Source organism: Erythrolamprus reginae, chromosome 2 (assembly GCF_031021105.1).
Source record: "Erythrolamprus reginae isolate rEryReg1 chromosome 2, rEryReg1.hap1, whole genome shotgun sequence".
NCBI lineage: Eukaryota > Metazoa > Chordata > Lepidosauria > Squamata > Dipsadidae > Erythrolamprus > Erythrolamprus reginae.
In genome coordinates, this window is record NC_091951.1 from 296,634,682 (window position 1) to 296,660,484 (window position 25,803).

The 25,803-nt window shown below is 36.1% G+C and overlaps 1 protein-coding gene across 3 annotated transcripts in view; it reads left to right on the forward strand.

The window, feature by feature from the left end:
• The window catches only part of EPB41L4A (erythrocyte membrane protein band 4.1 like 4A), an 83,748-nt gene that overhangs the window by 53,375 nt on the left and 4,570 nt on the right, over positions 1-25,803 (forward strand). For all 3 annotated transcript variants that reach the window (XM_070742925.1, XM_070742926.1, XM_070742927.1), the window contains 10 exons: positions 504-595; positions 2,744-2,821; positions 6,562-6,683; positions 10,102-10,192; positions 12,253-12,336; positions 14,787-14,897; positions 16,634-16,711; positions 18,320-18,439; positions 23,459-23,506; positions 23,594-23,662. In XM_070742925.1, coding sequence (XP_070599026.1) covers positions 504-595; positions 2,744-2,821; positions 6,562-6,683; positions 10,102-10,192; positions 12,253-12,336; positions 14,787-14,897; positions 16,634-16,711; positions 18,320-18,439; positions 23,459-23,506; positions 23,594-23,662 — 893 coding nt within the window. The remainder of the gene's footprint in view (positions 1-503; positions 596-2,743; positions 2,822-6,561; positions 6,684-10,101; positions 10,193-12,252; positions 12,337-14,786; positions 14,898-16,633; positions 16,712-18,319; positions 18,440-23,458; positions 23,507-23,593; positions 23,663-25,803) is intronic.

Genomic DNA, 25,803 nt, shown 5'->3' on the forward strand with positions numbered 1-25,803 from the left:
AAGAGGGGGAGAGATAGAGAAAGAGAGAGAAGGAAAGAAAGAGATGAGAGAGGGAGGAAGAGAGTGTGAGAGAGGAAGAAGCAAGATAGAGAAAGAGAGAGAGAAAGAAAGATGAGAAAGGAAGGGAGTGACGTCATCGGGTGAAAAAATCGCGATATAGCGTTTCGCAAAGATCGAGATCGCGAAACTCGGGGGATCACTGTACTACTGTATTTGGTTCCCAGTTAATAAACTGAAGAAAAAGACAAAAGCCCTACACAAGTATTCAAATACTGTAATTTAAATAATACTTGAGGTAATGACTGATTTCAAGATAAAGAAAGTGATCAAAGTTCTACACTATATCAATGGGCATTACTTCAGTGAAATTCTCAATGATCACAATGGCGTTTGATCTAGGGGACTAGATATAAAAAAGTGTATTTAGCACTTACACACTCGGATATTGTGAAAATCTTTTACATCAGAGTGATCCCCATAATATTATCATTTTTTAATTTCAGTGTAATGAAACTTCCTTCTTTTTTGAAGCACACAATAAAACTGCATGCAAGCATTTATGGAAATGCTGTGTAGAACAGCACACCTTCTTCAGGTAAGTGAGCTGAAACTGTGATGAATCTATTACTGGTATATCTGAGTAGTTACGGGAAATTATATTTAAATCTTATCTAAAGTTTAAACATCATGTATCCCGTATTATTTTGCTTGTCTACCTGTGTTTAGGATAGATGTGCACATTTCATTTAGATTGATTTGGATCCAAAAGTAAGAATGGAACATAAGTAGCCACTGGCTTTGGTCTGCAACTGCACAAACAAGATTTTTCCAATTACAGTAATGAGTAACTCTGGGATGGTGATTTTGCTTAATTTAATCTTTTTCAGGGGGGGGGGGGTATTAAGTTAAGCAAAATCACCATCCCAGAGTTTGTCCAGGGTCCATTTTTTGTTACCCAAATGGGCAGTAAATATTTTTGCTATACCAATGAAAGCCCATGCACAGAACAAATGGTAGAACCATAGAACAAATGGTTAGGGTCTCCTACTTGAGCAGCGGGCTGGACTAGAACAGTGATGGGGAATCTTTTTGGCGTGCTCGCCTGGGCTGCAACCAGGAAGAAGAGTTGCCCGGGGAGCATGCATGCACTGAAAAATTTACTTCTGGTTTACTTTACTTCCAAGTTTTCCAATTAGTGCCAGCACACATGCTCACAAACCAGCTCTTCCAGTTTCTGGCACTGCCACATGCACAAAAGCCACATGATTGTGGCATGTACATGCATGCCAAAAATTCAGAAGACGAATGGCTGATGCCATGCGTGCTAGGTGACATAGCTCCATGTGCCACAGGTTCACCATCATAGGACTAGAAGACCTCATAGGTCCCTTCCAACCCTATGATTCTACATTCTATGAATATTAGCCCTCAAAACATGAATGAATCAAAAAGAAAATACAGGTAGTAGTTCTTGACTTGCACTCACAATTGGGACCAGAAGTTCCATGATTAAGCAAGGCAGTTGCTAAGTGAATCATGGCTAATTTTACAACCTTCCCGCCACAGTTGTTAAGTGAATCACTGCGATTGTTAAGTGAATCACATCATTAAGTGAATCCAGCTTCCTCCATTGACTTTGCTTGTTGGAAGCTGACTGGGAAGTCTCAAATGGCATTTATGGACCCTGGGATGCTGCAACCATGATAAATACATGCTGGAATTTCAATCCTGAAAGAAACACAGGGACTGTAATCTCAGTTCTTTCCCGAGAAAACTAAGAGCCGTCTCTTTAGAAATATATGGATCTGACCTATAATTGAATAAGTTTTGCTAACGGTAGCAAACAAAGAACAATGCACAAGAGACTGTTTTCAAGAGAAAAATGACAAGGTTTCTTTGGACTATCCTCAAAAAACATCCCCAAATGAAGATTTCAAAATATTCTGCATCCAAACCACAATTTATTGTTATTTCTTCTGTGGAGGTGAAGATCTGTGACATTTTAAAAATTAATATTTGTATGGCTCTATTTGCATGAACTTAACCCCCCCACCACCTATGTGATTTCCAGTTCCCAAAGGAAAAAAAATACTGCAGTGAAGAACCGTCCTTCAATTATGATTGGGAGGGGATTTGGGAGGTGGGGGGGGGCTGCTGGTCCCTTTGTTAGCCACAAATGGTCAGGAAAGTGCAGAGCCTGCCAGGTAGGATGGAAGGTTTTGCAGTTTGTCAATCATAGCCAGTACAGTAGTCCCTCGCTATATCGCGCTTCACCTACTGCGGCTTCACTTCATCGCGGGTTTCTGAGTAAGTCGATCGGCAGATTTAAACAGCCCGCGGAACTCGATCGGCAGGTTTTTAAAAAAATATATATCTAAAATTGTAAATACTGTATTTAAATTCTGTATCTAAAATAAATACTGTGTGGGAAGGGTTTATAAACACTTAAAACAATGAAAACTTACCAAGCAATTACAATATAAATACTTAAATAAGTACTATCAGTCAATAAATTCCCCATCGCGGATTTCACCTATCGCGGCCGGGTCTGGAACGTAACACCAGCAATAGGTGAGGTCTTACTGTACATCACAAATAATTTTGTGGCAAGATGGATAGCTGATTCTGAGCATGTGAGCCCTCAGTAGTAATAGAGAAGGAGATTTATGTGCAGCCAATATTCTCTTTTATTTATAGCTAGTCTTATAAAGACAAATGTATTCTGTGTTTTAAATTGAAACAGAATGCCAGAAAATGAATCTAATTCTCTATCAAGAAAACTTGGCAAACTTGGATCTCTTGGTTATAAACATCGATACAGGTAAGAATAAGATAACATTACTATTGTGAAGCTGTATTTCTATATGCATTTATATGGGGTTTTCCCCCTTTGTTCATGGAATTTGGAAGTTTAGGTATTGTTGCTGTGGTTTTCTATCCATTTTTTCAGACAGGTTTTATAAGCACGGGTTTAAAAGGGATTTGAGGAACTCATCCCCATCCTTTTATTAAAATTACAGCTGCAGATTTTATAAAGCTGAAATGTGCTTTAATGTTTTAAGAGTTCTGTTTACAAATATATAGTTTGCTTGCTGATTGTAATGGAATGTGGTAACTTATTTGAGTGAAGGTTTACTCCTAGTAATTTCCTGAATTTCCTGAATATTCTCTTTTTTAGCAACTGTATGAAAATAAGTTACTACCTTGTTACCATCTTATTGCCATACACTCAAAGTCAATTGGGCTTATTATCAGGGGATGCCTTATTTTGGGGGAAACGCTATTATCTTAAAGGATTTTTTTCAATCAATTTTGCAGTCTATCTTATATGTTTGGAAATTCATGATAGTATCCCACCCAGGTATTAACCAATTTAAGTTTTGCTTAGCTTTTTAAGACCCATCAAGATCCATTAAATGTTTCTACCTCCCTAGACTGCAGTACCATAAAAAATTGGATGGCCTTTTTTTTTTTTTTTTTGGTGATGAGGGACAATGTCTGTATGTGCCTGTATATTGTTTCCTTCATGTATACTTGGAGTAGATGGGTTTCTTCTATTTGGAAATGATTACTTGAAATATTATATCCAGCATTTTACTAATTTATATTCTGAATCATTAGGACACATACTGTCATCTTAGGTTCAGTTTATAAAATTGTTAGGAATATAAAAAACTGAATGCTTTAGAAATTAAGCAATGAGCTATCCCAAACTTGGTGCCAGCAAATAGTATTTGGTTGTTGTGTTGTTTTCAAAGACCCATAGGACACTAATGGTAATAAAAACAAAGTTTTTTCATATTACCTTCTCCTGGGATTTCTTAATTTAAGTGTGACCTAAACATAAACTGTGTATATTATGGTAGCTTATGAGAATCATGACTCTTCTTCTTTCTTGCCCTCATAACTGAGTAAACAGTTGAGTACCTTTAAGCTGAAAAGTGATTAATGATTTTTAAAATGTTAGCACGCCTGGGTTTTATGTACTGTTAGACCCCATCACAATTGGGACAGTAAAGTACATATTTATATACCATACTATATCTCTGCATGATATGGCTTGATAAGGCCTTAATATTGTTTTGTTTAACCTGAAAAAGTCATTAGATCAGATATGAAACAATAAGAGAGAAAGCACATATTAACAGTAGACTATCTCTTTGTTCTGAACTGTTTTGTAAAGTATTTGCAGAGCACATTGTTTGTCATTTGAATTCTGAAATTCTTGTCCCTTTTCCTTACATTAAGAGTCTAAATGTTGAATCTGGGCAATATGATTGACATTTGTTTTACTAACTGCAATGGTACGGAGCTACTGGTTTACAATACAGCGTGTGCAGAATATGGAGATCTGTTTACTGTATCTGGTGTGAACACACACTGATCTGTATTGAAGTAGCTGCACTTCTTGACCATTAGCCACTTAGTCAAGTTTAGAGTTTTATTTTTGGTAGATAATAGTATTTAATAGATTGCTATTTCAGACCTGAATTTTTAAAAAATATACAGTATTTGATTTGTACATATCATCTTAGATCAGGGGTTTATACTGGCAAGCTTCATTCAATTTCTGTGGTTCATACACTCAAAAGAATATTTCTGCATTTAGGCTCTTAACACAAGGTTTATGTACTTTATGTAGATTCTTTGGTAACTTTCTTAAGAAAAATTCAAATGGAGAAAAAATAGAAGCATTTAGCAGAATTATGAATTATATTGTACAGTTAGCTCTATAAACAGGAATTTGGGGACTATAAAAAAGGTTCTCTAGAGAAGAGAGTTAGTTTGGTTGCTACTTAAGTGGAGTAATTCAAGGGTACCTTTAAGCTGAAGTTAAATATAACATTACTAATGAGCAGAGCAGTCATTTGGAGGGTGAAATGAAGAATCCAAGGTGAGAGAAGTCTTCAGCAAGGTAGTAGGTTTTATTTTTTTATTACCTTATTTTGTTATAGACAGGGTCCGTCTCATTGATTCATGTCACAGGAAAATAAATTACTCCATTACTGGCATAACTTTCTGTTCTTCCAGAGTTATGTCAGAGGACCAGAGGACTGTAGGTCCCAGAGAGCCCCTTTCTCTCCCAGCATACTCCCTTTACTTTCTGTTTGGCACCAGAGGTCTATCCATAGACACAGGAGAAAGCTTCTAAAATCACCATTTCTGAAGGCAGATCTCTGAATTCTTGAGTCTTTGAAAATGCATCTCCAGGACACCCTCATAGTTATCAGCCACCTTGATTATTATGAATTGGAAACTGGGGGTGGTATCAGCAGTTTGTCTTTCGGAATGAAGAGGAACCGTACCTACTGATATTCCACTTGTCTATCTTTTAGCCCAGCTGGATGGCAGTATCTATGTAACCTTGACTGATCTTGGTAGGCTGGAGTAGGAAGTCAAGGAAACATCTTGGAAGAAGGCAACAACAAACCATTTTCTATTGGTGCCAAGAAAACTACATAGTAATTGCTTCAGTTTGCTTTGCAACATATTGAAATGGATACATAGTTGTGTCTAAAGACATAGTTACCACTAGAAAAGAAAGCAAGGTAAAGTAAGGGTAAAGTACTATGAGAAATGAGGTTTGAATGCCATGAGAGTAAATTGCATTGATTATGAAATTCTCTGTTTCCTAGGATAGGTAGCCAGTTTCTACTCTTGGAAACAGTCCTAGTTTAAATTTATCGTGATAATGGCCTGCTTGCAATAATAGCTTGTGGTCCTAAGGTCCCATGCCAGATTTTAGATAAATTTCAAGACAGGTTTTTCACCGTGACCAACTGTGGCATGAGCAAATAAGATGAAGATCAGATGTTGAATTAAATAAGTAAATCAGGAAACTCCATATTGTAATTGATGGGTTGAGATTAGTTTCTTAGGCATGAGAGGTTGATTAGGATGAAAGGGCTTTTCATAGATATACACATTAGCTTTTGGAGGACAATTGATTATAGTGAAGATGGTAACTTTAGTCTAAAGGCACTTTATAAGCACCTTGTTCCATTAATCCTAATCTGGTTAAATTTTGAAAGATGCATTGCATTCTAGTTGAAATGTTACATTCTTCAAAATGTATAGGCAATAAAAACTCAATGGCAAAATAATCTGGTACTGTATTTCTAAGAAGTGGCAGCAAAGACTCAATGAAACTGTTTTTTTTCAGCAAGTATTTTTGGAAAAAGCTCACTTTATTTCTCTTCCTTAAAAACAATCCTTTTGAAAAATCTGTTGTTCATGGAATAGCTAGTTGAGAATAAGAAAGGAATAAAGAAGCACAAAACATGACATCAGTGTGCTTTTTCAATACCATATACACCATAAAGTAAAAATGTGAAAGAGATAGAAGTGCTTTATGTCAAACTGAGGAACTGTAAGAGTAATAGAAAGCCTTATAATGGCAAGCCAATTGGGCATATTTTTGGTTTTATTGGTTTAGCTCTTGCTGATACTTGAACTTTTAATTCAATTAAAATCCTCTTCTTCCCAACTAGGGATAAATTGCAGTGTTTTACTTTGTAGTTTTCAGTTCACTTACCATATAATATTGGTTGTATTTTCTAGTGGGAAGACAGCTTTGCAGATGTATAAAGATATTTCTGTCCAGCTTCCTCGAGCCAACCAAACAGTTGAAAGAAGTCGTAGTAAGACATATCCAAAAAGAACATCAAAAGTGCAACAATTTGGTAAGAAATGTTGGAGTTCCTGGTGAGTTAGAAAATCACCAAAAGGGAGGATACAGAGGAAAAGCTAAGAAATAAAATAAAACTTGTTGGATCAAATATATAATTAGAAATAATCGACTTTCTGAAATCTATGCTAATTCCTATTGAAATCATGCTGCATTTTCAGCACATGAAATTTGTAGACATTTCTGAGTGAATGCCTCTGGATTTATCAGTAGCATGTAGGCTATTAATATCTCTTTCTCTAGTGCTGAGTTATTGCTATAGTCAGATCAAAGCTGGTCCAAGCAATCAAAATGGTCCCTGGTCCCTGTATATCAAAATATCTCTTATATTTTATATTGTTGCATAATCTTCATAGCTACCAGAGGGGAAACTAAAATAATCATCACACTGAGATTGACATATTGGCTTCATTTTTGATAAATAATTCCTACTGAATCAGTCAGACCTGTTCACTATTTTTGTATATTAAAATGATATTAGTCTCACATTTGTCAGAGTAGAATAGAGTAGGATAGAATAAAATAGAATTTTTTATTGGCCAAGTGTGATTGGACACACAATCAATTTGTCTTTGATGCATATGCTCTCAATGGTCATAAAAGAAAATATATATTTGACAAGAATCATGAGATACAATACTTAATGATTGTCATAGGGTTCAAATCACAGGTCTCCTCTTATAAACTGTAGATTTCCAGATTGCTGCAAATTTGTAAAATATGAATATATTTTAAAATGTCACTGATGACATAAATCTAAATCATCTTCGTAGTATGGAGAATCAGACACATCTTCCATAATGCAAAGATGTATGCCATTCAATTATTTGTAAAATTTCAATTGTTGATAGAGCTTTGACAAGAAATTCTTAGTCTTGCAATATAATCCTTATTTATACTGACTGCTTTGTATTTAATTGTTTATAATAAACCATATCCATTTGGAGCCTTTCCAATTTCATAGTATGCTGAAATGGCTTTATAAATTGTAGCCATTTACAAATTGAACCACAAGTATTTACATAAATTAATGGAAAATATTTTTTTGCAAACCTTATGGTGGATGGAACTGAGAAAAGAATATTGTATTTTTGAATGATTTCTGGAAGGGCTCTCTGTTCTAATACTTTGCATTGATAAAACTATAAAGAAAACAAAGTCTCTTCTTTATGCTATGTCCCATTTACAATTTTTTTAGTTGCATACTTAATAAAACAATATTTGTCTTTGACTAATAAAAATGAATCAATTTAATTGTTTTGCCATTTAGTGTATTTTTTAAATAATTTGCTAAAATGGTAAAATTAAAACTGAATTCTGTCTCTAGAGCTACTCCAGTTGATTGATTGTAACTTGTCCCACCTCTAAAGAATGGATCAGCTGGTTGAGCTTTTGGAAAGGTGGAATTTAGCTATGTCTGGAGGGCAAACATTTGTGTAGCCCGACACTAGATAATTCTTTTAGATTTAAAAAAAATAAATTAGTGATATTATTTAAAGACCCCAAGCTAAAATAACATAATATATCCAGTTTTAAATATATATACATTTATTTTTTCTTTTCTGTGGAATAAAGTCAAATATATTGTTTGAACAGAATTTTTAATATGCCTGCTTTGATTATTATTAAATTATTATTATTAATAATAAAAATTATTATTAGCATTTACTATTTGTATTCAGTACAAGCTTGTACTGTAAATACTTCAAATCCCATTTTACAGGAAAATTAGCCATTTCTAAAACCAAGGTTGATGAAAAGAAACTTAAGAGAGAGAAAAAGAAATGTGTGGGATATAAGTTTGTAGGATTTCTGGAGGAAGGAAAGGTAGATTTAAGATAGTTCTGTGAAAAGCATAACTTGACTGCAGTATGAAGAGCAGGCCATTAGATAAACTCTTCAAACCTCTCCAGATAAGGACAGCACTTGAGATCACTTACCATTATTACTATTCAGTTTTATTGTACACATGTTGTGCATTGACAATAAAGGTTTGATTTGAAGTGCTCTGGCCTTTGAAAGCCCATTTAAGTTTGCATGCTTCCTTTTCTTGTCATTTTTGGAAACTTGTTTGCTAACTGCCATTTTCACCTTGTATCAAGGTGATAACACTGAGCGAACACCTTTACTTGTTAGCAAAATTTATTTATTTACTGGACTTGTATGCAGCCCTTCTCTGTGGGCTCCAAGCAGCTCACAACATATCAAACAAAAACCTTGATTAACAGAGATTTGTTCATAGACTGTTTGAAATTATGTTGCTGCTGAAAAATTGATGTATGCCACATGCCCAAATGTATGGCATTGTAGCATGATGAAAAGTTGGCAGCTTGCCTACACTTACAAACACTGAAACAGTGCAATTCATCCACTCACCTATCTCTCCCACCCTTCCTGATCTCTTCCCTTTTGGCCACCCTGCACAATGGTACTTTTTAGCAGGGGCTGTGGATGAATTAGAGGCTCAGGGCTTTCAACCTACAGCTGCCACTCCACCACCACCCCCTACACACAAGGCCTCTACTTCAACCCCAGCGCTGCCTCTGCCACTGAGAAGTGCCGCCAGAACAGCGGCCATTATTTTGATGCACATTCTTTTTTATTTGTATGATAATACATGTATTTTAATAGCTGGCAATACTGTATTTTTAAATGTAAACATAGTATTTAACTATATTACTGAAGAGGTGCCGGATTATATGCAGAAAAATTTAGCAGCAAAATGGAAATCTGTCAGCATCAAAAGGGGAAGGGAAAAAAACCTTCTCAAGTAATCTGGCCAACCAATTGCCTTTTGCCAAAGTCATTGTTTTGAGCATATTGTAAATACCTGGGCTAGTGGGAATAAGTATTTCTTTTATTAAACAATATTAACGTTTTTAAAAATGAAGTTTTAAGAAAACAAATGGGACTTATATAAAATGTCGAATATGCTGCTTGTATCTGGAGTATAGAGAACTGTATTTAATCAGTATATAAAAATAATACATTTCCCTCCATCACACATTTCTTTCCTGATCAATAATTATGTGTGGGTTTTCAGATTGGGCTAAGCCAATTTGTTTCATTTTAGCTGAACATATTGTACAAATACAGCCAATTATGTAAACTGTGACTTAGGTGATCTAGTAACATAGTCACCTTCTGGTTTTGCCAGAAACATTTTGAAACATTAATGTAACCGAAAAAAGCTATCTTTGCTGGTATTTTTGAAATATCAATAGTTTAGTTTTAATTGAAAAGCCATCCTGCAGGCTAATTTGAGATGGTTGCATAACAAATATGTATGTGACAGTTGTGATTTTAAGAGATTGAGAATATAATTAAATGAAAATATATAAAAAAGGTGTACCCCAACGTGAAAAAGAATGCTAACCATTTCTAATGTTAGATACTTTCTTTCTTCATTATAGGGACACATTGCACAAGCCAGGTTATTACACACAAAGAATCTGGGGAAAATGAAGGAAGAGCCAAAATTATTGCTCCGTCACCAATTAAAAGGTATTGACAAAAGAAATGAAAAATTGTGAATCTAAAGCTAAAACAATGACATGTTAATCTCTTTTTCAGAAGAACGAACTAAATATTAGTTGAACATATAGGTTTTTTGGATTTAGGAATTCTGTGAGAGGTTTGGGGCTTTCACTATGATGTACTTTGTTGTGAGTCGCCCAGAGTCCTTCAAGGAAATAAATAAATATACATACAATATTGTGGCGCAAGAATGTAAGAGCAAGAATTATGTTTGCTTTCATCAAATTGGCAAAACTATATGAGAAGTAGAAAAGCCTTCAATAGATATCAGAAAAATACAGATAGAAAATAGAAATAGTCAAGTTAGGATGGGGAAAGAGCCCAGGGAGTTCTGTTTCCCTTGAAGAGGGGGAGATATGCCCCTTTCATGAAACAAGACCCAGCAGTGTTGATGATGTTTGCCAGTCTCCAACCCTTTTCCTTTTTAAATGAAGATTGCTTGCATCTTCAGATATTTTAGAGAAAGTGGATTATTTGGCCCCTTCCAGTTAGTGTTCAGGCTAGATAGAGTGGAGACCGCATTGATGTCTAATGACATCTGGAAAGGCAAATTAATGGTGGTGCAGCTTAGTTCTCTCAGCAACCTGCAAGACCATTGATCATCCTTCTGATTGTGGAGATTAGAAGTAGGAAATACACTGCTGTGGTAGTCTCTGAGTATAGACTTATACTACAGAGATAAGAAAATTACTTTGGTCAGTTCTTTGCTTCTTTCTGCCTATCTATATATGGATGCACGTCTTAGCTTAAGATGTCTATTTTTTTTTAAAGTAAAATTTATATGTCGCCCAACTCCAGTGCACTCTGGGCGGCTCACAATAGTAACAACCAGCAAAAAACAGTGAAGAAAATAGATTCCAATATCAACAACAGTAAAAGTATAAAAGCATAATAGTAGCCCATAAAAACAAGACATGCTCTCAATCATTTATGGTCCAAGGCCCTCTGGAAAAGCCAGGTCTTAACAGCTTTCTGGATGGCCGGTAATGTCGAGATAATGCGGATCTCAGGAGGAAGTTCGTTCCAAAACGTTGGAGCCACCACAGATAAGGCCTTCCCTGCAGCCCCGCTAACTGACATTGTTTGGCAGGTAGGACCTGGAGATGGCCAACTCTGTGGGTCCTTATTGGCTGCTGGGAGATATAAGGTACCAGGTGGTCCCATAAATAGTCTGGTCCTAAGCCATGTAGGGCTTTAAAGGTAATAACCAACACCTTAAATTGCATCCAGAGACTGACTGGTAGCCAATGCATCTCGCGGAAAATTGGAGTAATGTGGGTGTACCTTGGTACACCCACTATAGCTCACATGGCTGCATTTTGAACCAGCTGTAGTCTCTGAACACTTTCCAAGGGTAGCCCCATGTAGAGTGCATTACAATAGTCAAGGCATGAGGTGATGAGGGCGTGAGTGACTGGGGGAAGAGACTCCTGGTCTAAGTCTTTTTCATTCATTCATTCATTCATTCATTCATTCATTCATTCGATTTTTATGCCGCCCTTCTCCTTAGACTCAGGGTGGCTTACAACATGTTAGCAACAGCACTTTTTAACAGAGCCAGCATATTGCCCCCACAATCTGGGTCCTCATTTTACCCACTTCGGAAGGATGGAAGGCTGAGTCAACCTTTTTGTTCTGACACTAACAATTGTCTACATTGGATTATATTTATGTAGCCTATTGTGTACAAGAGAGCAACTGCTCATCCAATCTATCTCACAACATTATCAAAATCCTAAAAAAAATAGTGCCAAAATTTGCAAAGACAAAACTTACATATAGAATACAGAGATTGCATGATCTGCTGCACTGGATGTGTAATATAAAAAAGCACAGATAGTATTTTGTATCATTTCAGCAGTCATTCCAACTTGAACAATATCTAAATCTAAGTAGTCGTCAACATAATTATTGCAAAAGTGTATTGTTATGAAAATTCCCTAGAATTAATATCTAAGCTTGTGATGTGAGATTTATGCTTATTTCCACAGGTTGATAGTTCTAAATTAATTTTTTATGCTTCCCAGTTTTAAAAAGTCAAGAAATGAAAGCAGCCCAGAAATCCAAAGAAATAAAACCAGTGCACCATGGGAAGAAAATTGTCCCCAAAGGTATGTTTGTGCTTTGAGCAAAGTGTACACATGAGGTTAGCCGTAATGTATTTGCAGGTATCTTTGTGCTATAATGCTAACTGAAAATCTTCTTAGATTAATGTTAATCTGAACCTACACTAAACACAAACTGAAGGCATTTCTTGACATTAGTGACAGGTCCCGATTTGCTTCAGCTGATTGTTTCTGAACAAACTGTAGAAACAAAACCACTTTTTCCTTGTTTCTGCATTGTCAAACTTCTCAGATTTAAACTGCTCTTGAATTTCCCCAAACAATAAATGCTGGCATTTTTCCTGGCAATGAATCTTTAGCAATGCAACTCCTCCTTTATCTAGAGTTCTTTCCATGCCAGAGTGCTTATATCTTTTGCAAAGAGAAAGGGGGAAAAACAACGTCCTTACGAAATCTCAGTAAACATTATTTTAAATAGGATTTCCTGAAGGTTGCACCCTCAGAGTGCAAGATAATACACTCTGAAGAGAATAAAAGGTGACTAAAATTAATTATTTATGGTAATCCCACCCAAGTTAAATGTTTTTTTAAAAATATATTTTTACTGTTGGATCTGCAATTGTTTTGGGGTTTTTTTTTTTAAACTTACTTTGTGCAAATAAGTGCCTATTACTAAGAACTTTGGAATGCCATCTGCACATTGGCAGGGCAAAAACAAGCCAATTTTATAACAAATCACAATTATTGCAAACTTAGTTTCTTAAAACATTCACAGTCTGTATTAAAAAGTCTTGGCGTAGTGTTATATTCAAAGGCATGTTAATTAAATTTTGATGACACAATAGAAAAGAAAGGTTATTGAAGCAAAACGAAGTTCTCTGAATGAGAGCAGGGCCTTGCTATTTAATAAGAATAAGTTCCCTGAATGACAGCGGGGCCTTGCTATTCCCACAGGCTGGGAAAAGGACTCTCATATTTCTAGTGTCTTAAAATTATTGCCTTTTGATCACTAGCTAACATCTGATATGGAGATTTGAATTGGGGTTACTACATACAGTAGCTAGACTCCATCCTTAAGAGAATTAGCTGTACTTCCTTACCAGTTGTTGCTATTTCCAAAGGTTAAGAGCGTAAAAACACATTGACTTTTCTGGGGCAAAGGGATAAAGGAAGAACAAAAGAGATGGGAAGCCAAACCAGTTATAATTTCTTCAATTATATGTGAGATTCTGTACAAAATGTGGGTACATGTTGGTTTCAATGAAGTTTTAATGGGACTTAATAAAAGGTATGGACTCTGAAGAAATCAGTTTCATAGATATTACATGTTGACAAAAGACCAACATTTCTGTCTATGAAATGAAGACATTGGTTAAAATTCAGGAATTATAAATGTTTACAGTTTTGTTTGAAGGAGACAAAACAGTGCATATTTTTAAAATCTTCAGCACAACAAATAATGATGGTATATAAATAAAATGAATGAATGAATGAATAAATAAATAAATAAATGAATGAATAAATAATCCATTCACAAGTCTGTTTGCTAATTGCAAATTTTTCTTACCCTGTTACCATTAATAAATATGGGGAATTGCTCTAATGAAAGCTATGTGTAAGAAGAATATGCAGATTGTTAAGTCTGTTATTTCTGCATTGCTGGTTGGGAATGGTGAGTTTTTTCCTAATATTGTAAGGAAGTCTAGCAATGCAGTGCTATTTATAATGAAAAAATATCTTTTATCATGGTATGTAAATTTGTAAATATTTTTAATGTATTTTTAATGAATAAATATGTTTGGGGAAGAGTTCAGTGCAATGTACTGTATTCAGTTTCCCAAAGTAATAGAATCACTATCCTCAACAAAATGTATTTGTTACAATAGAAAATACCAACATTTTTTGTCCATAAAATAACTGTAAAATAAAACTACAAGCTAATCCTCAACTTATAACCAGAATGAACCTAAAATTTTGGTTGCAAGTTAATGTGATTGGAAGTTGACTCACCATGTAACCAGACTCAATTTTACAACCATTGTTATGACAGTGGCTAAGCAAATCATGTGGTTGTTAAGTGGATCACATGGTCATAAGTCCAAATCCATCTGAAGCAATAGATATATATATTATTGTTATTTGTTATTATTATTCATTAGATTGGACTTATAAGCCGCCCCTCTCTGAGGACTTGAGGCAGTTTACAGCCTATAAAAGTACAGAATACAAAAATAAATTCAAAGTCCAATATTAATTAATTTTTAAAAATTAATGTTGTTGGAAAATGGCAAAAATGTAGGAAAGCATGATCACATGACCCAAGGATGCTGCAACCACTCCTGAGGTAGTGTGGCAATCATAACTTTAGCAATGGATCATGAGTAATTTTTTCCAAGTCCCTCATAACTAAATGGTTATGGTTGAAGACTACTGTAAATGTGCTATGATAGCCACTGTAAAATGGCATTTTTAAAAAAATTCTTCTTTGGCTGTAGTGGGCTTTACAATTCTCCCAGCGACCGAACTAGATCACCAAAGTTTCCTCATTCACGACGGCATCCTTCAGGCGGAAGTGAAAATGAGCCTGTGCAGCCTTTCAGAAGAAGGTGAGACCAGACCTACATTTTCTGTGACTGTTGCACAGGCCTCTTTAACTCTGCTGTTTGTTATTTATGTTTTCTTTCTACCTCCCCCCAAATGCAAACTTAGGATTTCTTTATGTCTATATTCATTCTTTCTTTTTTCTTTGACTGTCATCTGCTATGTTTGCTGAATGGAAGTTTTACAATGTAGTGCATCTGTAGACAGTTTTGCAATTCAACATTAATAATACTGAAAGTGAATTAGTAATGAGAATTGTTTTTGTTTTGTAGGGAAAACCTCCACATTGTTTCCTTTTCCAAATATGTACAGTGATATCTCGTCTTACGAACTTAATTCGTTCCGTGACCAGGTTCGTAAGATGAAAAGTTTGTAAGACAAAGCAATTTTCCCCATAGGAAACAATGTAAAAGCAAATAATGTGTGCAACCCCATCCCAAAAGTCACCCCTTTTGCCTTGCGCTGCTGGGAAACTCCACCTTCGGACTTCCGTTGCCAGCCGAAGCACTGGGATTCCCCTGAGGCTCCCCTCGCTGGGATTCAAAGCAACGCTGGCAAAAATGAAGGGATTTCCTTCATTTTTGCCAGCGCTGCTTTGAATCCCAGCAAGGGGAGCTTCAGGGAAATCCCAGCACTTTGGCTGGCAATGGAATTCCGGAGGTGGGGTTTCCCAGCAAGGGGAGCCTCAGGAGAATCCCAGCGCTTCAGCTGGCAACGGAAGTCCGGAGGTGGAGTCTCCCAGTGAGGGGAGGCTCAGGAGAATCCCAGCGCTTCAGCTGGCAACAGAAGTCCGGAGGCGGGGTATCTCAGCAGCAGCGGCTTAGGTTCGTAAGGTGAAAATAGTTTGGAAGAAGAGGCCAAAAAATCTTAAGCACTAGGTTCATATCACGAAAAGTTCATATGAAGAGGGGTTCGTAAGATGAGGTATCACTGTATGTTTGACGTAATTATGCACACTACATGTAGCTGCCCTTGAAGCGTACCCAAAGGCTTCAGATGTGACATAGACAATTATGTGTGCTCCTAGGAGGACACATGTTATATTTATGTTTTCTGAGCTGCACTGACTGCCAATTTGCTTCTGGATGCAATTCAAAATGCTGTTTATTTGAGGGACTCGGGTGAAATTCAGTAGGTTCTGACTGGTTCTGGAGAACCGGTAGCAGAAATTTTGAGTAGAGCAGAGAACCGGTAAATACCACCTCCAACTGACCCAGAGTGGGGTGGGAATGGAGATTTTGCAATATGCTTCCCCTGCCACACTCACCAAGTCATGCCCACAGAACCCGTAGGGAAAATTTTTGAATTTCACCCCTGGAAGGACTGTTTCTCCCCAATTACATCTACTCGTCCCCTCAGATTTGGCAGCTGGGGCATGTTGCAGATACTGTCTGCTAAGGGGTTTCATCTGATGGAACCTTGGAGACAAGCCTTTTCTGCCATGCACCCTTCCATTAGAATATCATCCTCTCTGAATCGAGCTTGTCCCCTTCCGGAATTCCCAAGCCTGGGAATCCCCTGGCAACAGGGGACTCACACATTGGCTGCACCACATATAACCAGCTTGCAATCTTGTTCTTATTTATGCTTACTCAGTTAAGTGGGTTTATATGTTTTTAATTGCTTCTTTTGTTGTATGTCACATTTTGTGAGGTGGGCGATCATGTAAAATTGGATGGGTGGATAGAATACTCCTATGTTTTATTTTTTGCCAGTGTCATTATGTTTTTCTCCTTTATAGATCAAGATCCCGTTGCAATACTAGCAGTGGTAGTGAATCAGAAAATTCTAATAGAGAACATAGGAAGAAGAGGCACAGGTGATGAAAAATTATGCACAAATTTTGAAACAAATACATATTATACTTAATTTACAGATTATGATGTAATACTGCTTGCATTAAAAAACTTTGGATATTGTATTTCTTCTCTGTAAATAGGAGAGATTGTCTAACTCCCTTTTGTTACATATTATGAACTATGAGCAATTCAGTAATTCTAAATATTCCCGATGAGCATTACAGTTATGTTCATCTTTGGGGTGGGGATTGCCATTTTCTTCATTTAAAAAGCAGAGATGAAAGCAGCTTGATACCTGCTCAGGCAAGGTAAAAGGATTAAATTTCTCCAGGCTCCAGCTGTTTTTATGTATTAAAGAACTGAACAAAAAGAAATCAGAAGCAATCCGTTGTTTTTTAAAACAACCAGAAATGTTGGTTGTTTTTAATAAAAAATAGTGACTAACTATTTAATAAAATCTGAATCTTTAAGAATGTTTTACCAATGCAGGGAAGTAATCTAATATGAAGATTGATTCCTTGCCTACAATTTGGAGGCAAAATTCAGATGACATTTTGGGTAGGAAGGATTGTAATTCCTAATGTAAGAATTCAAACTGAGTAATCAGCATCTTAGATGATCCGACCTGGTGTCTGTGAATTTATTTCACCAATGGTTTTCATCAAAGAAATGTTGGATCATCAAGGAAATGTTGGATCATTTGAAAAATCAGTCTAGAGATATAGATTTGATGGGGGTATGCCTGACTACTAAAATGGAATTGGGTTTAGGTTTGTCACAACATGACAACAAACAAATGAACAAACATTGTTTGTTGGGTTTTTCTGTTTGCATTTTTCTCTCATTTTCTATTCATTCAAAATCAAAAAGGGTAATTAAAACACTACTGTTCTGCAGAGTCTTTTGGGGATGAATGTTATATTGTAGTTAAATTTTTCTAAATGAATAACTAGTTTCTGGTTTGATAGGTATTGGTTGTTATTCTAGAGTAAGCCACTTTGAGTCTGTGATTGAAACAGATATTTGTTTTGTAAATAAATATACTGCTCAAAAAATAAAGGGAACACTCAAATAACACACCCTAGATCTGTATGAATGAAATATTCTCATTGAATATTTCATCTGCACAACTATTTCATTTGCACAGCAGCCTGTGAAATTGATTGTCAATCAGTGTTGTTTCCTAAGTGGACAGTTTGATTTCACAGAAATTTGATTTACTTGGGGTTATATTCTGTTGTTTAAGTGTTCCCTTTTTTCTTTTTTTTTGAGCAGTGTATAATTAAATGTGCTGTCTGGTTCATTAGAGTAGTACATTTCTTTTTCTTAAATACAGTATCTAGCTACTAGAATCAGTCATCTTATGATATTGGTAACAACATACCTTTAGTTTGTGAATAAATGCTCAATAGCTCAAAATAGAATTGGAACAGAAGCAAGTATGTCAAGTGATTAGCTTTATGTAAATTGTACCATGAAATATAGAACAGGTATCTGTCTTCAGTATTAAAATTCCTGAATATTAAAATTGCTCATCTGATTATCTTCCCAATCTGATGCTTTTTACATCTGTTGAACTGCAAGTCTCATAATTTCTAATTCTTATCATTATGTTAATTTTTGCAAAGGTTACGGCAAGAGAATGACATGGTTGATTCAGCTCCTCAGTGGGAAGCAGTACTGAGGCGACAAAAGGAAAAAAACCAAACTGAAACCACCAATCGACGTTCCAAGCACAGATCACGATCGTATGTTGAACGCTAAACTTTTTGGACATCTAGAATGAGAAAAGTTACCCTTATTTAATATTTTACTTGTTAGTTAAATACAGTAGGAGAGACTCCCTCTTGTGGTCAATTTGAACATTATAAACAAGCTTTTTGAAAGTCAAATGTATTTATTCTATTACAGTGTTCCCTCGATTTTCGCGGGGGATGCATTCCGAGGCCGCCCGCGAAAGTCAAATTTCCGCGAAGTAGAGATGCGGAAGTAAATACACAATTTTTGGCTATGAACAGTATCCCAAGCCTTCCCTTAACACTTTAAACCCCTAAACTGCAATTTCTCATTCCCTTAGCAATCATTTAGATTATTACTCACCATGTTTATTTATTAAAGTTTATTAAAAAATATTTATTAAAGGCGGACGAAAGTTTGGCGATGACGTATGATGTCATCGGGCGGAAAAAACTGGTATAGGGAAAAAAACACAAAGTATTTTTTAATTAATATTTTTGAAAAACCGTGGTATAGCCGTTTTGTGAAGTTCGAACCCACGAAAATTGAGGGACCACTGTATATTGCAATAAATCTTAAAGGAAAATAATAATAAGAAAATTAAATGCTACAATGAAAGAATAGTTTGGCCTAATAAAAATAGTAATGACTGCCCTGTTTGAGAGGGTTGAATATAGGAGAAAAAAAAGCTTAAGTGTTGTTTTAAGAAAAAAGCGAACACACAAAACCCCTCCTTTTTTTATTGCCAAAAGATTTTTAGACTTGAAATTCCATAGTTAAATAGTCAAAATAATAGCTAGTTGCATCTTATTGGTTTACAGTGATCCCTCGATTAGCACGGTCTCGATTAGTGCGAAACGCTACAACACGGTTTTTCAAAAAATATTAATTAAAAAATAAGTCCGCGGTTTTTTTTCTACACCACGGTTTTTCCCGCCCGATGACGTCATACGTCATCACCAAACTGACTGGCCATTGCTGATTGGGAAGGAAGGAAGGAGGGAGGGAAGGAAGGAGGGAGGGAAGGAGGGAGGGAAGGAGGGAAGGAAGCCATTGCCATTGCCGCCAGCGCTGCCCCAAGAAAGCCGGTGAGAGGAAGGAAGGAAGGAAGGAAGGAAGGAAGGAAGGAAGGAGGGAGGGAGGGAAGGAGGGAAGGAAGCCATTGCCATTGCCGCCAGCGCTGCCCCAAGAAAGCCGGTGAGAGGGGCGAATCGGGCGGGCGGGGGGTAGCGGCGAGGAGCCCGGAAAAATCACCATTGCCAGCCTCCGAACTTGCATCGCTCCACCATCTGCGCATGTGCGGCCATGGAAAAAAGGGCGCGCATGCGCAGATGGTGTTTTTACTTCCGCACCACTATAACGCGGAAAATCGATTAGCGCGGGAGGTCTTGGAACGTAACCCCCGCGCTAATCGAGGGATCACTGTATATTGAATTTGATTAGGTATAGTGACAAGACACATATTCTTGTTTTGGGAGCTAGGAAAAGTTAAATATGATTTTAAAAAAAGAATAACAAACAAGATTTTCCCTTTAACCCCATGAAATGAATTGCATCTATTGAAATGTTCTGAAGAACAAGCTTGTATAATTTCTGACTGCATCAACTAAGTACAGTGTTCCCTCGATTTTCACGGGGGATGCGTTCTGAGACTGCCGGCGAAAGATGAATTTCCACGAAGTAGAGATGCGGAAGTAAATACACTATTTTTGGCTATGAACAGTATCCCAAGCCTTCCCGTAACACTTTAAACCTCTAAATTACAATTTCCCATTCCCTTAGCAACCATTTAGATAATTACTCACCATGTTTATTTATTAAAGTTTATTTTAAAAAATGTTTTTTAAAGGCAGACGAAAGTTTGGCAATGACATATGATGTCATTGGGCGGGAAAAACCGTGGTATAGGGGGAAAATCCGCAAAGTATTTTTTAATTAATATTTTTGAAAAACCGTGGTATAGAGGTTTCGCGAAGTTTTAACCCGCGAAAATCGAGGGAACACTGTACAGTAAAAGTTAAAACCTTGATTTCATAGACTTTCATTTAGCAGACTTGGCATACAAATTCCTGTGTGAATATCCTCCTGAAATAGCTAAGTCCATTGCATCTGAAGTAGTCTGCACTAACCAGTTACATTTTTTTAAAAAATCATGGGAGTTTGTTTGTTTTGGTATTTGCACAATAATATCTCGGTGGAAAAGGCATAATTTGCATAAATGTATGACATCCTTATGAAAATGAAATGAATTGCTGCAAAATGATATCGTGTGCAGTTTAATGGACATTTTGGTGTATCAGATATCTCTCCAATGATTTAGATTAGCCATTCTGCATTTCTGGCTGCTAAATGTTGTTCCCGTCCTCCACCTCAAGAAAGCTTGAATTCCTAATGTAGCAACTGTATTATACAGAATAACATACAGCTGCTTTAAATTAAAAAGAAAGCACAACAGATTTCAGCTGGCAAAGAGAGACAACTATAGTATGACTATACACCTACAATGGCATAACATTTTCACCTAAAATGAACATCTGTTGGTTTATCAGCAAACTCAGGTCTCCAGGAACTGTAAAATAATTAGATTAGATTAGATTTTGATTTTTCTTAAGAAAAATCTTTAAAAAAATATTATTTCATATTATGCAAGACATGGATCACTGATCCCTCCCCTACAGTCATTAAAGGATATATTTCCTGGAATTATTGTCTCATTTTTGTTTTACAATTAAACGTAGTTCTTCCAAAGCAAAAACATAAATTTTAGTGTTTTTCCTGTTAAATAGCTAATTTTTAATAGGTAATGTAAGAATTAATGGAATGTATCCAGCCTTTGCAAACTGTCTTTTTTGTCCACTTTCATTGTTTGTGAGTTTTCTGTATGCATCTAGTTACCATTATGTGATTCAAATTCAGGGATAGTCAAACTCTTAGTATTATCCAGCAGAATTCTTGCTATGTCTTGGTTGGCCTTCTCTGTGTTACGGCTTCCACTTGAAACAGTATGTTTGGCAAGATTCTTTCCATTCAACTATAAGCAGATTGGATCTGCCTTCTAGTAGCTTCAAGAAGCACTAAGAAGTAAGCAAGACAAAAGCTGGTTAAGAGCCAGTAGCATTGTGAGAAACATTTCCTTTGATCAAAAATCTTCATTAGCAAGAAGGTAAACAGTGATCAGTATGATCATTTTAACCTTGATGACTGCCTGATTTATAGTGGAAAGTAACTGTTTATATAGCATTCCTAAACATATTTTTACATGCTTTGCGATAATAATAACAACAATAATAAAGATGCTATTGAATTTTACTGTTATCACTAATATGAAGGGGATGTCATATGTAACATTTATTTTCTGTGCATTGTTCTGGATCTGTATGTGACCTAATTAAGCTACTTATTCAGAGATGCATAAATAAGACTACACAGTTTATTATAAATCCAAGTATCTTTTATCTATTATTTATGTGTAACTTCGCCCCATGGTTCTTCAGCAAAGAGGCCTAAAAAGTCCTGCATTGAGGGCAGGTTCATAGCTTAAGGATGCAGTTTATGGTTACGCTGAAGTCTGAGCTATTATTGATCTGAAGGTTTTTGTTTTGGATGGATAATGGAAGCTGTAGGCAATTCACCGAAGCTTTCTTTCAGTATGAATTGTTTATGCATAATTCCTTGTTATATTCCAAATTCAGAAGAGGATGCTGATCCCTCGAGATGAGGGCAGAGTTCACAGCTGCTCTTTTACATGAATTGGGTCTCAGTGAAAAAATAAGAAATTTAGCATTAGGGGTTGAGAAATGCTATTAAATCCCCCCTTTTCCTCCTCCACGCTCCTGCACTAACCAATGTTTCTTAGGCAGACAGAGTAGAGAGGACATAAGAGTCAGTGTACAAAGATTGGGGTGAGGGATCAAGATTGGGGGGGGGGACTTCAAAACTATGAAGAATATCTCTTTTTCCAGGAATAAAATTTGGACTGCAACTCTCTTATTGGGGACCCACTGCCTTTATTAGGCCAATTGAAAGTATACAAAATTTCTCCCTCCCCACCCAGAATTTCTCAGCACGATGTAAGAACAAATCTAAAATCCTAAAGATTTGTTAGCTTCTAGGATTTAAAAAGTAGAGAATGCCAGAATTCAGAACAATGGTGTTTGCTAGCTTTCTGGACTTCCTGTGCTAAGAAAGCTAGCTAACTTCATCATTCTCACAATAGTTTGGAAGGTCCTTTTCCAATTATGCAGTTTGCAGAACTATTCAGCGATGCATAAATAAGACTACACAGTTTATTATAAGACTTATTACCATAAGTCTTCTTATGGTTGTGAGAATGGAACACACTTACAGGATGGTGAAAGGTGGCCTTTGAATTGGATGGGTGCATTTGCAGCTTTAGAAAAAGGTAAAGGTTAGTGTACCTGAGCATAGTTGGGTAGGGAGAAGGCCCTCTCCCTGGCACTCAATTTTAAAGATACACAATCATTTAACAACTGTAACTGGGAAGGCTGGGATTGTGGTTGTTAAGCACAGCAGTCACGTGGATGGTTCACTTTATGATTGTTCACAATGAATGACCAAGATTTTGGTTGCATTTGTGATTGTACGTCAAGGACTATTGGTACTCATAGTTCGCTTGGTTGCTTTGAAATCTAGTAATTTTTCTATGAAAGTGATATTAAGCTGTTAATATGGTAGGGTTTTTTTTCAGAAACAAGTTTACTTAATGAGTAAATAGAGTCAACCCTGATTGTCCCACAACTTTGAGAGGTAGGAGATACCTTAAATAATTATTAGAAGTTTAGTCAATACACCTTGTGAATTAGGGAGGAAAACAAATAGCGATTCATCTCATGACTACTAGAAAACTACTGATGAGATGCCATTTCCACATGTAAAATTAAAAAATTATTCCTGTGCTTAAGTATTGATTGGGTAAACAATTGTGTTGATTGTCATAATTTAAAGATTTTGTATTTGTTTATTATGTATACTAATAATAAATATATACATATATATTTGAATGCATATAGGAGAAGCCCAGATGTTCAAGCAAAGGAAGAACTATGGAAACACATTCAGTAAGTATATCTGCAAGTATTGATAACCTATTATTAGATGATTTTTTACTGAATGTGATTGTTAACTTTTAAACTTTTCATTTCCAGAAAAGAACTCATAGATCCATCTGGTCTATCTGAGGAACAACTAAGAGAGATTCCATATACTAAAATAGAGTGAGTTTATTTATTGGACAGGAGTTGTGATGTGATGTGATATGATACAAATCTATATGGGGACATAATTTGAGGTTGATTGAACAAAATTAAATAGGATGACGAATATCAATCTAAATTTTAAAAGGCACAGATCTACTCTTTTTCTAATATCTCAAAAATCAATGAGAATTACTAAGCTTCTAAGTATGTATGTATGTATGTATGTATGTATGTATGTGTATGTATCTTTGTATGTATGTATGTATATATGTACGTATACATACATACATACACTATTACATCCAGTAAAAATGAAATAATTACTTTTTTTATGTTTTCTTTGAGTTTCACTTGTGTGGGAAAAGTCTTGAAATGTGGTATTGCAGAAATCCCTATTCACTTGTAACTTAGCTGAGGTTGGTTGTGATATGGAAATTATAGTTCGACATTTTGAATGGCATCAAGTTGGGAAAGTCTGTCAAAGATATTCCTGTCAGCATTAGGCATAGAAGTGGGCTTTTTTTGGAAGACAATCATATTTTATTTAGGAACTTGGTCTTTGTTAAGTATTTTGTGACTTGAAGTCCATGTATCCGGAGAGTATTCATTAGTGACAAGTGCTTTCAGCGGTAAATTGCATGATTGCCCACGTATCTACAACACTCCGTGGCCTGCATTGGCTGCCGATCATTTTCCGGTCACAATTCAAAGTGTTGGTCATGACCTTTAAAGCCCTACATGGCATCGGACCAGAATATCTCCGGAACCGCCTGCTACCGCACGAATCCCAGCGGCCGATAAGGTCCCACAGAGTTTAATGTTAGATTTGTGCCAGTATAATATTGTTTTTATCGTTGTTGTGAGCCGCCCCGAGTCTTCGGAGAGGGGCGGCATACAAATCTAATAAATTATTATTATTAAATTATTATTAAATGTGGGAGGAAACTCCAAATCCTTATTCAGGCACTTGAGTTGTTCATATCAACTTAAATCCCCTCTGTTTTCTGTATGACTGGGACAGATAATGGATTTAGATACAATTGCATCAAATTTAGTTTTAATTCCTCTAGTTTCCTGTGGTTTTGTTACATACCGTAATGAATAATAGATAGTTTTCATTCATTAAGATTTGGGGGAATACTTTTAAGCTACTTTTCATTTTAAAGTTTTTAAAATGTACTTTTTCTCTGATCATCCAAAATGACTCTTTGACTTTCTTGACCTTCTTTCCTCAGCTTAGCATCACTAATTGCCAAAGCACAGTTGGTCCTTTTAGATCAAGCGCCAGTTTCATTGCGGTAATTGACCATCTGGGATTTCCATGTGGTGATGTGAACAAGTGCTTCTGACAGGAGTTGAATCATGTTTTGCATCACAATGTGATTCTGAGACACCACTGAGTAGGAATAAAGAATAGTAATACAGGCATGAAGGCTAGACATGAAACATTTCCTTCAGCATATTGAACTTTCAGTGTGTGTGCATGCATGCATGCAAATGTCGTTTTGCAAGGCTTTAATCTTAAGATAATACTATGGAAAATGTGTGAACAAGTGACTTTTAAGCCTAAAATAAATTATAAAAGTTTCTCAATGGGTTCTGCTTTAAAAGAAAATCACGACCAAAGTGTCGGGGAAAAGTCTACTGGTGTGTTTTCTCTGCCAGAAACATTTTTTTGTGAGAGATTAAACTTTCAGAGCTTACACAGTTTACTCAGTTTCCTTGAGAACAAATTTGGGATTAAAGGTCTTATAAAAATAAACATTGAAACCTTTATGCTAATAATTTGTCTTATAGCAACAGAGCTGCATATGTAAAATTCTAACCAAGAGATAATAATATTACAATAATAATACAGAAGGAAAAGGGGGGACATGATCGAAACATTTAAATATGTTAAAGGGTTAAATAAGGTTCAGGAGGGAAGCGTTTTTAATAGGAAAGTGAACACAAGAACAAGGGGACACAATCTGAAGTTAGTTGGGGGAAAGATCAAAAGCAACGTGAGAAAATATTATTTCACTGAAAGAGTAGTAGATCCTTGGAATAAAATTCCAGCAGACGTGGTTGGTAAATCCACAGTAACTGAATTTAAACATGCCTGGGATAAACATATATCCATTGTAAGATAAAATACAGGAAATAGTATAAGGGCAGAC